Here is a 14,916-nt window from a genome sequence, read left to right on the forward strand (position 1 = left end):
CACAGATACCAGTACAAATGTCAACCAGAGATAAATCCCTCAGGTCTGGGTTTGCTGAATTCCAGGACTGAGTCACCTAAACCCAAACACAGGTTTTTGTTTAAAGCCACTTCATACTAAATGCTGACTTCTGTCCTCCTCACTTCTGAAATTTGGAAATGTTTGGCCATTTAGAGGCAAGATAACATTGCATACTCACAAAATGGCAACCTTACGACTTTTATAAAAATACGCAGTTCACTATGCCGATATTGTTTTCAATCAGCACACAGGTTGGGAATAATGGCAATTAGTAGGCACATATGTAAACCTTTATTCCATTGCAAACGGCTTCAACAAATAGCCACTAATTCTGCTTACTTTCAGGCATTATTAGCTCAAACACACCATTTCAAAAAAGAATCTCATACGTAGTATCACTTCAGAAATGAAAGTATGAAGTTGTTTCAGCCAGTGTCAATAATTGTGTTACACGGCCAATTTTCCCTGGGCTATTAATACAAAACCTAAATTGTATTTCTAGGGTCTACAACACATTTAAGCAGCTTATTTATTTTGTCGTTCATTCAGTGTAAGCTTAAAATAAATCTCTGACTGACTTGAACAGCTAATAATTTCAATGTTTTCCTTACTTTCAAGCCAACTTTTTTGACAAAAACAAAAACTTGTTTACTCTGTCTTAAACTGATAGTGGAGGATAGATACTGGGCTGTCTCAATGAACATTTTCTGTAGAGATCATCCTTAACAGCAGCATGACACCAAACAGATATTTTGCAAGGCAGAAAAAGAAGAATGAATTCAAACTAGCATGTGATTGAAGTAGCTCTAGACTTTGCTCCAGTGTGTTTTTGTGAAGTGCTCAAGTGTCTTTCTGCAATCACTTTTTTTCCTCTCAGAATTATATGTCCTTAGCAAATCTTACCTACACATCTGGAAAAAAACTGGGGTCATTTTCACAAGACTGAAAGATAAATAGGTTGTACCAGCTCATTTCTCAATGGCAGCAGGTCATTTATGATGAGTTTCAGTTTGCTAGTGCTAAAGATGTAAAGCTGCCTTCCGTATTTTACTATATGGATACTAAATTTTGACACTGCTCATGACATGTAGGTCACTAGTCTTCCTTTTTGATCAAGGGCTGAGACCAATACCCTGAGCAGAGGCATTTATGGACAACTTAACATTGTATCTTTTATCAGAGTTTGCAAGTCACAGGTTTCTCTTTATTTAACTTATCCATATGCCATTTTTTTCCCCCAATAAAATTAGTATACCACATTCACTTGACATCCATGTACCTGTCACTCAGCTAGATTAGTTACATATTTTTTGAGACAGTTTGACATTTCAAGAAATCTCTGTAACCCTCCTTTACAGCATCAGACATACTGCCTGTTCATCTTGCTGCATTAACTTCTCTCCCAGGTGTGCTATTTTTGTTACTTTCACAATGTTACCAGTAGAGTTCTACATCTATCTTTTTCCAAAGTTCCTCGAAGCATTTATTGTTTGTTTGCCTCCTTAGATCAAAACCTTTTTTCTACATCTTATTTCTTCCCCCCAATATTTTCCTGGGGTGCCAGAACAGCTTGAAAAAACACAAAGGAAACAATACTTCTCATAGCAAATGCTGAGCTGAATGTGAAAAGGATGTATGTTCTTTTTTCTTTTTCCCTAAGGGCAATTTACAGCCCTACCTTCAAATGTAGAAAAACAGTGGATGTCAGTATTTCCATAAAATGTTCTCTCTTCTGTTTGGTCAAAGGTATTTCCTTTTCATACATCTAGATTGTATATAAAGTATTTTACTTTTTTAGTTTTTGTCCTATAATAATAACAACATCTCCCCCTTTCCTCTGCTGTTTACCAGAGCAATGACGTATTTGGAATTTTCCCAAAAGTATGAGTAATGGCAGGGCTGGACATTGGTGTTTAAAACCCTACATTTAGCTCTAGATATCTACACAGAGCTGAATGAGTCGTCCCCTCCGAAACATCAGGAAGCATCACTTGTGTTCAATGAGTGTGTCCTTTGGTTAAGACCAAAGCTCTGGCATATTTTAAACCCAGTAATGGGTACTTACTCTATTACAAGTGAGCTTGTTCAATTAGTTGTTTGCCTGCTGTTGTCTGACAGACTCCTTTACTAGTTACAAAATCATCATCGAGTATCATGAGTTTCAGTATTTGCTTTCTCTGTAGCTGCTCTCTCAGAGCTAACGTCACTACTCCTGCTAATCCAGTCTTTTGCATCTGTTTCACAGTTAAAAATTGAAGAAGCATTTACTTGCTTTAATTCCATTTACCTTCCACTGCTTAAAACGGATCCTTCCGAGTTGGGAGTACCCTTGTCACCACACTGCCTCAAGAACGTCTACACACTGTTCATTCATGCAAAGTGATAATCCACTGCCGTTTGTGTACTTCTTTCAAAATGCTAAACATGGTCTTTGCCCAGCACGTAGCCTCCCCAGGCTGTGCAAGCCCTCCTCTCATTTTCCTTTATCAAGTCCCCCAAACACTGTCAGCCTCCTATATAATACAGGGTGAACAGGTGAGTGCTTGCCACAGCACAGATAATCCCGAGTCTTCGGGTACTCAGAAAAAGCTTTCTTCCAAACCTTAGTAACGAAGTGCTCTCTCCCAATGTTGACAGACTGTGCTTCACTTGTAAATCAGTCACAAAATTCCTTGCTTTTTCTTTCTGTACAAGCTGTTTAATAATACATCACTCGTTTCATTTTTATCTGGAATACAGGTCTTCTCAAATTACTATAATATACTTCTAAAATTAATTCCCTCTATCCAAGTTAAATAAAAATACTTAAATTCACCAAGTATTCTGAACTAGCTGTGGTCAGAAAGGAGGCTATTTTCAGACTGCTTGATTTTTCCTGGCTTTGCTTTCTTACAGATACTGAATTAAATGCTATTAAAACCTTTCTTCAGTTGTCATTCATAGTGCCAAAGGTCTGACGCAGAGCTTGAGAAACGTATTCCACCCTTCTACTAATTGTTTCCTGAGTTAATTCTGCTCCTGGTACCACAGACTGCTCAGAGCTCTGACGGGTCTGACCATTTCCGGAAGCCCCCACCCCAGCTGCTCAGTGTTATATAACTGTGAAACTTTGTGTAACACAACCAGAGATCCACAGTGTCTCACACCAGAGCCCCACGAAAGTACAAACTCTGGTGTGTTTGGGGAATCCCAAATGTTCAAAAACGCGTAAAGCTCCTTGCAGAACACCTAAAGAGTATTATGAAACCAGATGACTGGAATGAAGAAAGGGAGGAAGAAAAGAGGAGGTGGGATAACAGAAGCAGAGAGATGCAGAGAAAATAAGAAGCAACTGGGAGATGGGAGGTCTGGGGAAGACAGATAAAGCAACAGAAGATGAGGGCAAAATGGGAAAGACAGAAGATGAGACAAGAAAAGAGGTGCTAGAAGCCCTCAGTATTACAAATTGCTTGTGTGTAATCTTGACCTGTATCTTGAAATACACTACAAAATGGACATGTATTTTATGGTCATAAAGTAGACTGCACAGTTGAAAAAAAATTGCATCTTATTCCCAATAGATTCCTATCACTAAGACTCACAAGCTTTTGTGCTCACAAGCTTGTGAGCTATTTTCAGCTCACAAGCATCGTTATCAGCAGTGTGTCTAAATATAGGTGCCTTTAAAAATGTATTAATTCTTCCTTGAAAACAACATCTGCTTTTAATAGTCCACTGTAGTAACTTTTGTTCATTGTGTGAGATTTCTTTCAAACTATGAGGGAAACACCTCTGACACCAAAACTAAGTCTAGACAGTTTCACTGACAGCACACTGCCATGCTAGCCTGAGACCAAAACCTGCCTAGCATGTGTCATTTTCCATGAGTAATCCAAAATAAAAAGAGAAGACAAAATATATGCACTTGACTCTGCTCTTGACAAACACTACAGTAATGACCAGCCACCATCTCTGCACATCTGCACATAGATAAAGGCTATCAGAAACCATGTTCTTTCTCCAAAATACAGCTAAAAAGAAAAAGAAAGCCATTATCCATAGACATAGCAATATTAGTTTTTTGTGTTTTTTTTCCCCCAACTCATGGAAAACAGCAAGCATAAATATCTATAATATAAGCCTAGATACAGTGAGAATTCATCACGGCTTATATTTAGAATTGACTTACAGAGAGTAATGCTAAAATTTGATTCTCATGAAATACTCTAATTCTGTATTTGTCAATAAATCCTCACGTGATGCATCTACATCTATCTACAGCTCAGTAGTTCTCTACAGTCTCTCATATTCTGGCTATTTAATAAGCTGTTCTCCCTTCTTTATTGCAACAGTAAACATATTCTTCTTTCATTTCTTGTAATATTGAATGCACGGCAAAAAAGTGCCACCAGATTCTAACCCTGATTGTTATCCATAAACAAACACCTATGCTCCTCACTCTTCCCCCCTCTTTTTTTTAAGGCAAGTAAATACACTGTACATGTTTCAATTTTGTCTTTTCATGTATCTACACTTTATATTAGTCCAAATACTCACCTTCATTTTTTAAATTTTTTTTAATCTATAGCACTACCTCTTCTCATTCTGTTGTCAATATTTCAGTGAAATCTAAATAAAATGTATGGAAACTAAAACAGCTCTTTACTTCCACAGGTTTAACGCTGTTAGGGTAAATCTCTGTCTTTACTTCTTTCATACCAAGATTCATAGTTTAATCACTGAATATCATCATCAAGATCTACATCTATTCTTTATTTTTCCCCAACTAAGGTAAGCTAAACTGTCTTGTCAATGAAATTTTACCAAGAGCAGTTAAAGAGGAGTTGTCAAAATATTACTTTAATCTGCCGGGTATTTTCAAACATTTAACAAATACTATATAATGTAATCTAAAATAAAATTATTGCTCAAATATATTTGGTTTTATAGAACAGAATCTTAACATCTAACTAAATAATTAAATATCATTTAGAGAATTAATTCCATTTTCAAATACTATACCTAATACTCTGAAAAAGCCTTCAGGTGACAAGAAACATGTGATAGTGTTACCTGCAATAGCATACTTTTGGAATGAAAGGGATCCCACCCTCCTTTTTCCTGCAAGAGATATTCAGTACGAATTGAGCTACACTGTTACCTTGGGCAATATATGCAGAGTGACAGCTGAAATACTTTTAAAGCTACTGTTTTGGGACTAATTAATACCTTAATAGAACAGAACTTCCATCCTTTGGGAGACATATTGTAACACACACAGTCATTTCCTTCCACCTCTCTAGAGTAGACTTAGACATAATTTCCATAATAGCATTTAGGCATACCGTCTTCATCCGTCTGAATAATAGTCTCCTCGCTTTCCTTCCTCCCTTCCGGATTGGTTAAGATCATTTTGAGGCTGACATTGGTGTAGGGAGGCAGGTGATCCACGACATGCTGGGGTGCTTTGGGGTCCATGTCCAAGCAGTCTGCCTTGCTCTCGTTGTGCCCACAGAAGTAGTGGTAGCATATGGTGACGTTGAAAGTGTGGCACCGAGTGATGTTGTACCCCAGTGACTCCCAGTCCACAGCAATGTGTCTGGCTTGGATTTCAGCGATCTTTAAGGTTTTTGGTGTTCTCATAGGCTCTAGAAAACAGAGAATAATGAAGAAAAGTGTTGTTAATGTTCTTCATGCTTGTACTGAGCTGTAAATGCTAGGTGATACGCAGAGAAATATGGAAGCAAAGATGACACCCAGCAAACACAAACCTATTACTGGAAAAAGCATCATGCTTTGTACAGGCTACCCTGAAGGAAAAAAAACCTGCCACAGTCTCTATGTTTTTATTTCATTCTTCTCCAGTATTTCTTTGCAGGTTTCAATCAGTGATTAAGACTTAGCAACAGTAAAAAAAAGAACTGCTAATTAACAATGCGGCAATTCAAAGCAATTCAGAATACAGACAGCAGATGCAAGAAGAGCGACCAAGAGGCCACCCAGCTATCACCACTAGCTTCCCTTCTTGATTTCTCTTTAACTTTTTTTTACCTGAGTAAATTAGATAATATATCATAGTGGTGAAGAGCCAACACTCACTGCACTGTGATTTATCATACCATCAAGCAATGCTGTATGCTAATTACACTAATTACCTTACTAAACTAGCAGTTACAAAAATGATGCAGATATTAATTAATGTTTATTATTTTAGTAATAAGGCGATTCATCCAAGCGAAAAACCTCAGAAATATTACAAAAATGCTTTTGGATATTCCTGTTGTATCCTGCCTTCTTTCAAACCCCATAACTTTGCCTGGACTTTGCTCTGCGCTGGTGATCATTGAGCCGCTACCCAAACTCAACTGCTCTCCACACTTGGATTTCCACCAGCACAATATGCGATACTCCCCAAGCTGTCATCAATCCTTCGTCGTCTCCGTAGCACATTCGTTCCTCATGCAAGACTAACTTTTATTGTTGAACTGAATTAAAATGATTACACAATGAAGATCATGACCATGACTATATATACTAGAGTTTCACTTGAATTATACCAAGAGAATCTCTGTATCTTGCTATCATATACTTGTTTGCCAGAGAAAATAAAGCCTGCTGGAGGTACAGCTTCAGCTTTGTGCCCTTGCCGGTATAAGGTCAGACTAGTTGAGATTATCCAAGCAAGTGAAACAAAGAATTTCTCCTTTTAGGCTTAACTCTCCTGTGTAACTTGTATTTATGAAATCAGAGTCCCAACCAAACTAACAATCAGCCAAAAGCACAGATGATATCTTGAAACGAGGAAACGCGAATCAGTGTAATCTATTCAGGATGCAGTTTGCAAGACAAGCCACAAACATTTAGTTTCAAACACCAAAACAGCTAAATTCTAAATATAGCATAAAGGTATTTCTAGAAACACAATGACTGTTAAGGATTCAAAATCATGCTTGTTTGTTTCCATGATCAATCCTCCTCCTTCTGAACGCTGAACATGTATGCTTCCTTCGTCCTTAAGTGCTGATTAATCATATACAGGGTGAAAAATACAAATGAAAAAACAAACTTCCTGGGCAGTAGCTTTCTGAACATACTGTATATTGTGACAATAAAGATCTAAAGCTGAAAGATACCACTGAATAGGTCCTTGAGAGATAGGAGGAATGAAGAGAAGGAGAAAGAAGGGTTTTTATAGAGTAAAAAATGGGTGGTGCTTTAGCAAGCAGAGGCATGTGGTAGTCAAAAAAAAAAAAGTAGCAACACAGCAGGTCTTCTGAAGGAGCTGATAAGAGTCTTCACTCAGTGTTTGTCACTGTAAGTGCACAGAAAAAAACGAAACTTGGGTGTCTCAGAGGAAGAGCAGCACTAAACAGGAAAATTTTTTCATCCTTTTTTTATATGAATGACAGTAAAAGAAACAGTTATAATGAGACCTAGAAGAGTAAATATATCTCCTTCACCAAGAAAGTACTGTATGGTATGCTTATTTTTCTTTCTAAAAGGGACTGATCCTTCATTTAATAATTCCCTCTTTATTCTACTAATCCAGGTTATGCTTCCAACCACCCACTCTATTACAGACAGAATGCCAACCTGAATTTATTAGAAATTTATAACTAAACATAATACAGGTTATTTGGCTGTGAAGTTTTAAACTATTAATGTCTTAAACTTACTTTCATCAGTAACAGAAAATGCACTAAATTTCATCTTGCTTCTTTCATATCAAGACTTCAAATGCATTCCCGCTATGCTATACAGGATTTTCAAAAAAGAACAAAAAATTAAGAGCTTTGGTAATCTTGAGGAAAAATTATTTTACATTTCTATGCAAATTTTACAAATGTGTCACAGTATCAGAGGAGATATTGAAAAGCATCCTTTATTCACCTGTCAAAAAGGAAAGAAAGAAAGACAGAGCGTGATCTCACTTTCTCATAACTATTCTGTTCTTTGGCAGAAATTAACCAACTTCTGCAATATTGAGATGGTAATTAAAGTCTGCAGAGTCTCTCAACAGCTTTGCTAAACTCTGCCAACTGTCCCACTGCTGCTAAAATGATGCTTTAAAAATACAATTTTACCCTTGCCTTTGGGCAACATTCATCTCAGGGATCTCTGGAGGTAAAGTCCAATTGTTTTAAACTACCACACCACAAAGCCTCCATCTGTAAGACCTCAGTAGAAAGTGATCTCCCACTAATTATTTTTCTCACGTAAAGGCTGCTGAATTTTTGAGTAGGCTTCCCAAAAATCTCAGCATCTCATTAGTAATAATTTTTTTCTAGATGAGGACAAAAGAAGTGCTCACCTGCCATTTCTCCCTTTCCCTTGTCACACTTAAGGGATTGCATGTTATTGAAATATTTTCTTCATCCTACTGTGACTGAACTTCAACTTGCAGATTCTCTTCTCATCTATGGATATTCTTTCACTACTACTAATTCTGGTAAATTCACCTACATTCTATCTTCCCACTTGCTTTTCCACACCTTCTCTATTTCATACGCATCTAGAACTTGTATCCAAAGCAGACAGGTATCCAAACCGATGACTCCTCACTTCTTTGTTGAATTAGCTCATGCCAGTACCAGTACCCCCTTCCAAAGAGAAAAGAAAAAGGATTTCCTCAAGGTATCTGTCCCATCTCTTCATCTATCTGCGGGAGTTTCAACAGTGCTAACAACGGTAGAAAGTACTTGATATTTTCCAGTTGTTAATTTATCAATTGCCCCTGTGAGAAAAGTAAGCGTTTTTTAATCCTTTTCAGCGCCGAGGAAAAGACACAGAAAGGTCAGTAACTTGCTCAAAACCACAAGGCAATTTACTGCCAGAGCTGAAAGAGCACTAAGCAGTGCCCAGCAGCTCTCAGGTCTCCGGTGCTCTGGCCACCAGACAGCACTGGCTGTCAGCCCCAGCAGTTCAGAGGTCGCCTTTACACTTCGCGTTTCAGTGGTTACACAGAAATGCTAGCTCCTCTGCCAGCTCCTCAGCTCCGGCTCTTTCTTAAAGGAGTTTACACCAATTTTAGTAGAACAAGCTTGAAAGGATAATTGTGCCCAGATATTAAGTGAATAGCTGAGCACAAGCACAGGTTACTTGAAAAACAATTGCTTGACTTACCCACACCCAAGATTCATGGTCTGAATCTATCATTGGGTTTTAACGAGGGAGAACATTTTTAAAGGTTTCTTGATTGTGAGTTTTGAATTTGAGTGAAAAAACACATTTGAGCATTTTTTTTGCATTTTTTTTTTTTTTAATTTAAAATTTGGGGGGTTATTCAGAAGCTATTTTTTCAAGCCTTTCTCACCAGTAGAAAATGCATTTAACACTGGAGATAGTTCTTCATGGTGGCAGCAGAAAGTGCTTAAGCACTTCTGCTGTTGAGAGAAACTCAATATTCCATGACTATTTCAAGCTCTTAAACATGAACATCCTGATTGGCAGAGTGATGTCCTCCAAGAGAAATATGGCAACAAGCCACATGGAGGGTTTGGGAGGATTTGGTTTTTGATCTCTGAATCAGTCAGAATATGTAATTCATTGTTCATATGAGAGTCCGAGGAAGGAAGGGTTCAATCCCAGTTTTAGATGTAGACTGAAGGGGACAGTTGGGTATCCAGATAATTGGGTAATATGATAGTTGCACAGTAGTTTAGGTTAGGCTACATGAAAGAAAAATCAGGTTTTTTTGCATATAGCCCCCAACAAATACCTTTGCCTTCTTCAACTTCCCTCCTTTTATCCTTCTTTGACCACCAGTCTACCAATATCCACATGCTTTCATCCATTATCACAGGGTCCTCCAACTTCTTCCACTGACTTTATCTGGAAGAGGATCTGCAGATGATCTTAATGAGAATTTACTGTTTTCCCCTGCAGTTTCGCCACTTTCCAGCTGAGCTAGCAGTGCTCCTTTTCTGACACTCGTGCTGGTAATGTCAGCATCTGTTTACTGATTTTCGTGTCCTCCACCTTGCCGCCCATTTTGGTTAAAGAATTAGCCAGCTTTCTTCAGTAGCAAAACTAAAATTCCCCAGCTGGACTTCTCTTTTTATGTCTGTATGTATATATGTGTATGTATGTATATGTATGTGTGTGTTTGTGTGTATATATTTCCTTGCTTCACCTTAGGTCTTTTCCCCCTTCATTGTAGTCACAGTGGTTAATCACCAAGGTTTTCCCCTATCAAATCCACAGCATCATCCTCTTTAGCCTCTCCTCCGAGCATACTCACCTCTAACAACTCCTGCCCACAGGGTTGCTGCCACTACCTCCATGCGGATCTTCAGAAACCTCTGCTTACAGCTGGCCTCTCTCTCTCTGCCTTCAGCTCTCAATGGCTGGGAAAAGTGACCTCAGTTATCTTCCTCCTCATCCCCTTTACTTTATCTCTTGGCACAAGAACACTACCTATCACTCTCTAACTCAGACCCATCACCCAGTCTGACTGTTGTTACATTTACTGAACCAATTAAAAAAAGCAGAAGCATTAGAAGAAATTCAAAAGAATAGAAAAGAAACCAGAATAATAGAAAAGATCTCTACATTTATACCAATTCCTCATTCCTTATTCAGAAACTGCACTAACTAAAAGTATTACACACGTACAGCATTCACTTGCAACAATTTATGGATCAAGAAGATTTAACTTAACTTCACAGGATAAAATAAAGAACAGCTTTAGTAATTCTCCAAAGGTTAATAATCCCAGGATAGATGGCAAAAGAGACAGAACCTATTGACCCCATACCACCTCTCAACTGCAGGATAATTTAATATGAAGCTCCAGGTATCAGATAAAATGAAATTCAATTTCTTCAGTGCTTGATAAGCAACATGTGATATGACAGGTCAGTATCAGAGCATCTTTGTAGAGATCATCTTCATTTATACAGAGATGGCAGTGAAAACAAAAGCCCTCACAGTTATGAAAGAAACAAGGCCAGAGCATGCATTTCCTTAGAACCAATTTCTAATGATAAAACTTATTACCCCTGCTGTCAGTCAGAGAAAAACAGAAGTCCCAGTGTTGTGACAAAAAAACCCATAAAATCGGGATACTGAAGTCTGACAAGTTCCTCTGCTTTTGCTGCCTTTCATCAGAAATCCTAAATGTTGATTGCAATACACAGTTCCAAATCCATTTATCAGCAGGGGGGAGGGAATAGGTTTACTGACCAGCAGACAAAACATTGCATGAAATGGAAAACAGTAAGACAAATTTTAAAGCATGGGAACACTCTTCAGACAAAAAGGCAATGCTCCTTGAACACCAGCATATACTGTTACTCAGCGTATACTGTCAGTGTACATAATTCTTTAACTGGGGTCGATTTTTTGATTTTCTTCCCTTGCACCCTTTCTGGCATGGCATTACCTTCAGTAGCTGACTTCCTATTTCTAATTTAACTACACTGACTGAAATTCATGTTAATTTTAACAGCAAGCCAGGTCGATTTGATTGGTGACACAGAAGGAGAAAAATAACTGCAAAAGACTTATGACTTGGAGGGTGAGAAGCATTCCATAAATTCATGCAAGTTTTGAGGGAACAGCAGAGAGATGTGAGGGTCATATTAAATAAAAACTGACATACCAAAGCAAATGTATGACAATTATTAAAAGAGCAGAGTCAATTTGATTTAAGATAGCAACCTTGTAATTTAAAGCAAGTGTTTCTGACAGAGGCTCTTTTAATTATCTTGCCCTGATATTTTAAAATAAAAATGACATAGGAAAAAAATGCCCTCATTTTTCTGCAAATATTCTCAGTCTGAACAGCCACTGGAATTCCCTAGACTCTACTTTATGAGAACATGAGCCACTCTGTCCTGTGGCTTCTCCCGACCTTTGCAGGATGGGTTTCTCCTTGGCATGTGGGAAATAAAAGAGGATTATTCTTAGATGTCACCGTGGCTCCTGCTGCTTCCTTGCTTCATGCAAGGTCCTACAAAAACAAAATGTTCCCAAAACTCAAAAAATGTTACAATCCTGCTGAGGTAAAGAATCTCTTCTAAAAAGACCGCTGATAAGAGCATATAAGAGTGGTATGAGTGAAAAGCACTAGGTGAAGCATAAATCATCAAGAATAGAACAGCTGTCAAATGCACAATAAGAAGAAACAAATAAACAACTTTTCCTCACTAGCCCATTTCAGTTGCATTATTCTCAATTACTACTTTTGTTATTAGTGAGCAATGAATCACGGAAAAAGATTTTATATAGATACTGATTATGTTCCCTCACACCATAAACTCAGTTAAGATTGCTGTATGTAAAAGCGTATCATTTGTTGAAAAGGACTGGACTAGAGCCAGCATAAATTTCAAAAGAAGATTAAAGTCTGAACAAGAAAGCACATCAACCATAACCACTTCTGTATTTCTGTGGGTGATCTGCTGCCTGTTAAGGTATTCTTGGGCATCAGAGTCTCCTAACTTTAAATATCTAGAACATAGGTATGTACTTTTAAATTAGCCATCAAAACTTCATTTATGGTCAGAGGGAATTAAAAAAGCATGTGTTATGGCATGATTCAGCTAACTTACATACTCACTTTAGGAGGAGAGAAATTGTCTCTCAAAAATCACACAGTTCTCCACTGACCGAGAAGGCAATGGTGGTAACTCAGAGGTACACATCTACTGCTGGTCAGATGACTCTCACCCAGCGGCTGCATCCACAACAGTAAGAGATGTGGTGCAACGGCAGTGGATGTGTACAACAAACCTGTTGGTGCTTGGGACCCAAAATCTATGCTATAATCATCAAGTAGGCTTTTACTAGCTGTAATTTGGACCCTTAATGCAATGTCCTTTAGCGGTTGGAGCATGCTGGATGCACCCCTGGGACATATTTTCCATTTCAGTTTCAAAGCAATGTGTTTTGCACATACAGAGACAGCTCTGTGTTGCAAATCAAAGTGCAGTAATCGGGAGCAATCAAAACATTTTCTGTGAAAATGCACTTGTTACCAAAGCTAAAGCACTGATGTAGTATCTCACAGCCTCCATTAGAAAAATCTAGGCCAAGTCATTTGAAAGTGAGCAAGAGACCAAACTAGCATCCTATAATTAAGGCAGGTTATCAACAAAGCTAAAGAATCACTAGGAAACGTGCTCTGTTTTAGAATACATATGATGAAGACTCTGAGTTTCAAGGATCATGAATCTACGAATCCAGAAGAACTCTGTTCAGACTCACCCCCTAATGAATCTAAGCCATACTCAAAACGCCTAAATTTCACTAGAAATCCTGTATAGAGAACCTACACTCCTCTGAGATATGACTGCACTTGGGTAAGTGAAGTGCTTGCCAGGGAGCTACCTAAAACCATGCAATCTGAAACCAGGTACAGGTGGTGGGGTAGAATTTCACCTCTCTGAATATGGCTCTAGGCTGGAGAAACTTAATAGCCATAAAACTTCTAAAAGAAAGGTATGTTTCTTCAGGAGCTTCTAGAGAAAACAGATCTTAAAACAAAGCTGACATAAGAGCATACGTTATTTAACATTACGAAGGTAATATAGGAAGGTCCAATTTATTCAGACATCCCAAGAATGCCATGTATTTCAGTCTAATTTCCTTGAATACCTCTTTCTCTTATGAGGGAAACATTCCTGTAAATCCCATTCAAGCTTCATCCCTCTAACTTAGGCAGATTCTGTTCATTTCAAGTTAAGAGTTAAAAGCCAGCTAGAGAGGTAAAAAATCAATTAACAGCACTGGCCTCATGCTGTAACTCCTTAGTGATAGTTCATGGCCTGTTATCTAGAGTCATGTCCTCTTCACTGCCCACTTGTGTGTATTCCAAGTCAAAATCACACAAAAATCATATTACTAATTGTTCAAAAGTTATTGGAATAGTAACTTATTATTGTAGATACACAAGTTTTGGAGTATCTTCTATCCCTCATACTCAGAACATAAAAATCAGGGCGCCTGTCATACATGCAAATACAGATTGGAAGGTCTAACTGAGGTACCCATGTTTTTCAAATCTTGTGCTATGTCAGTGGTTCCCTGACTTTAGGCAGCCAAATTTGAAAACTCAGGCCTTTAATCTTTTTAAACTTGGAAGTACTAAGAAATAGTGAATATCGAAAGAAAGAGAATCAAATGAAGCTGAGAGTACAATTTGAAGCAACTTCAGCAGTTGGACAGAAACTGAAAAATTAACAGGTATGTATTTCCCCAGTAAAAACAGAAGGGATTTCTGGGTATCTCCTTTCTCCAGTTGTTTAACACATACACAGTAAAAAGCAAATACAGATGCAGACACAAAAAATGCTTTCCATATATCTAGTACATTCTTCTATTCCTCAAATAAAATATGCAGCCAGAATAAAAGGAGTAATGGCACCATGGATTTATTTTGTGGCAAATGAAGGCTATAATGTGATTGCAGGAAAATATGTGAGCTTTTTCTCCTTTCATTTCATCTAGTGACTGAATTATTAAGCCAATTTACAAATTTCTTATTGACCACATACTTCAGGGAGCTGAAGAAAACATCTGAATTATTACAGAGATAATCAGCTGTACTACAGTAGTTTCAGTAGCGATGAGGGGATATTCAATATATTTTAGGACCTACCTTTTCGGATGCAAAATATAGCTATCCTTTGCTTCAGAGGTATAGTAAATAGATGAAATACAACTGCACTACTGACAATTATTTGTCCATTCCCTCTTGATGTTATGTTTATTCTATTGCCTCCATGCATGATTAACAGTTTGTGTATCCTTCACATGTAATCAATAGCTGTGAACTCTTGTATTGGCTTTAGAGATTAGACATCCCTTGATAATAAATTCCAATGATTTCTCCAGTTTAGCTTAGCTGCAGAAACCCCACTGCATTTTTTTTTGAGTTTAAATTAAAAGGAGATATACAGCCGAGGAGGAGAG

General features: G+C 37.8%; 1 protein-coding gene across 6 annotated transcripts in view; it reads right to left on the reverse strand.

Annotated features, from left to right (window-relative positions):
• The window catches only part of PTPRK (protein tyrosine phosphatase receptor type K), a 403,334-nt gene that overhangs the window by 89,830 nt on the left and 298,588 nt on the right, over positions 1-14,916 (reverse strand). For all 6 annotated transcript variants that reach the window (XM_064508961.1, XM_064508963.1, XM_064508960.1 and 3 more), the window contains one exon: positions 5,346-5,648. In XM_064508961.1, coding sequence (XP_064365031.1) covers positions 5,346-5,648 — 303 coding nt within the window. The remainder of the gene's footprint in view (positions 1-5,345; positions 5,649-14,916) is intronic.

Source organism: Dromaius novaehollandiae, chromosome 3 (genome assembly GCF_036370855.1).
Source record: "Dromaius novaehollandiae isolate bDroNov1 chromosome 3, bDroNov1.hap1, whole genome shotgun sequence".
NCBI classification, from domain to species: domain Eukaryota; kingdom Metazoa; phylum Chordata; class Aves; order Casuariiformes; family Dromaiidae; genus Dromaius; species Dromaius novaehollandiae.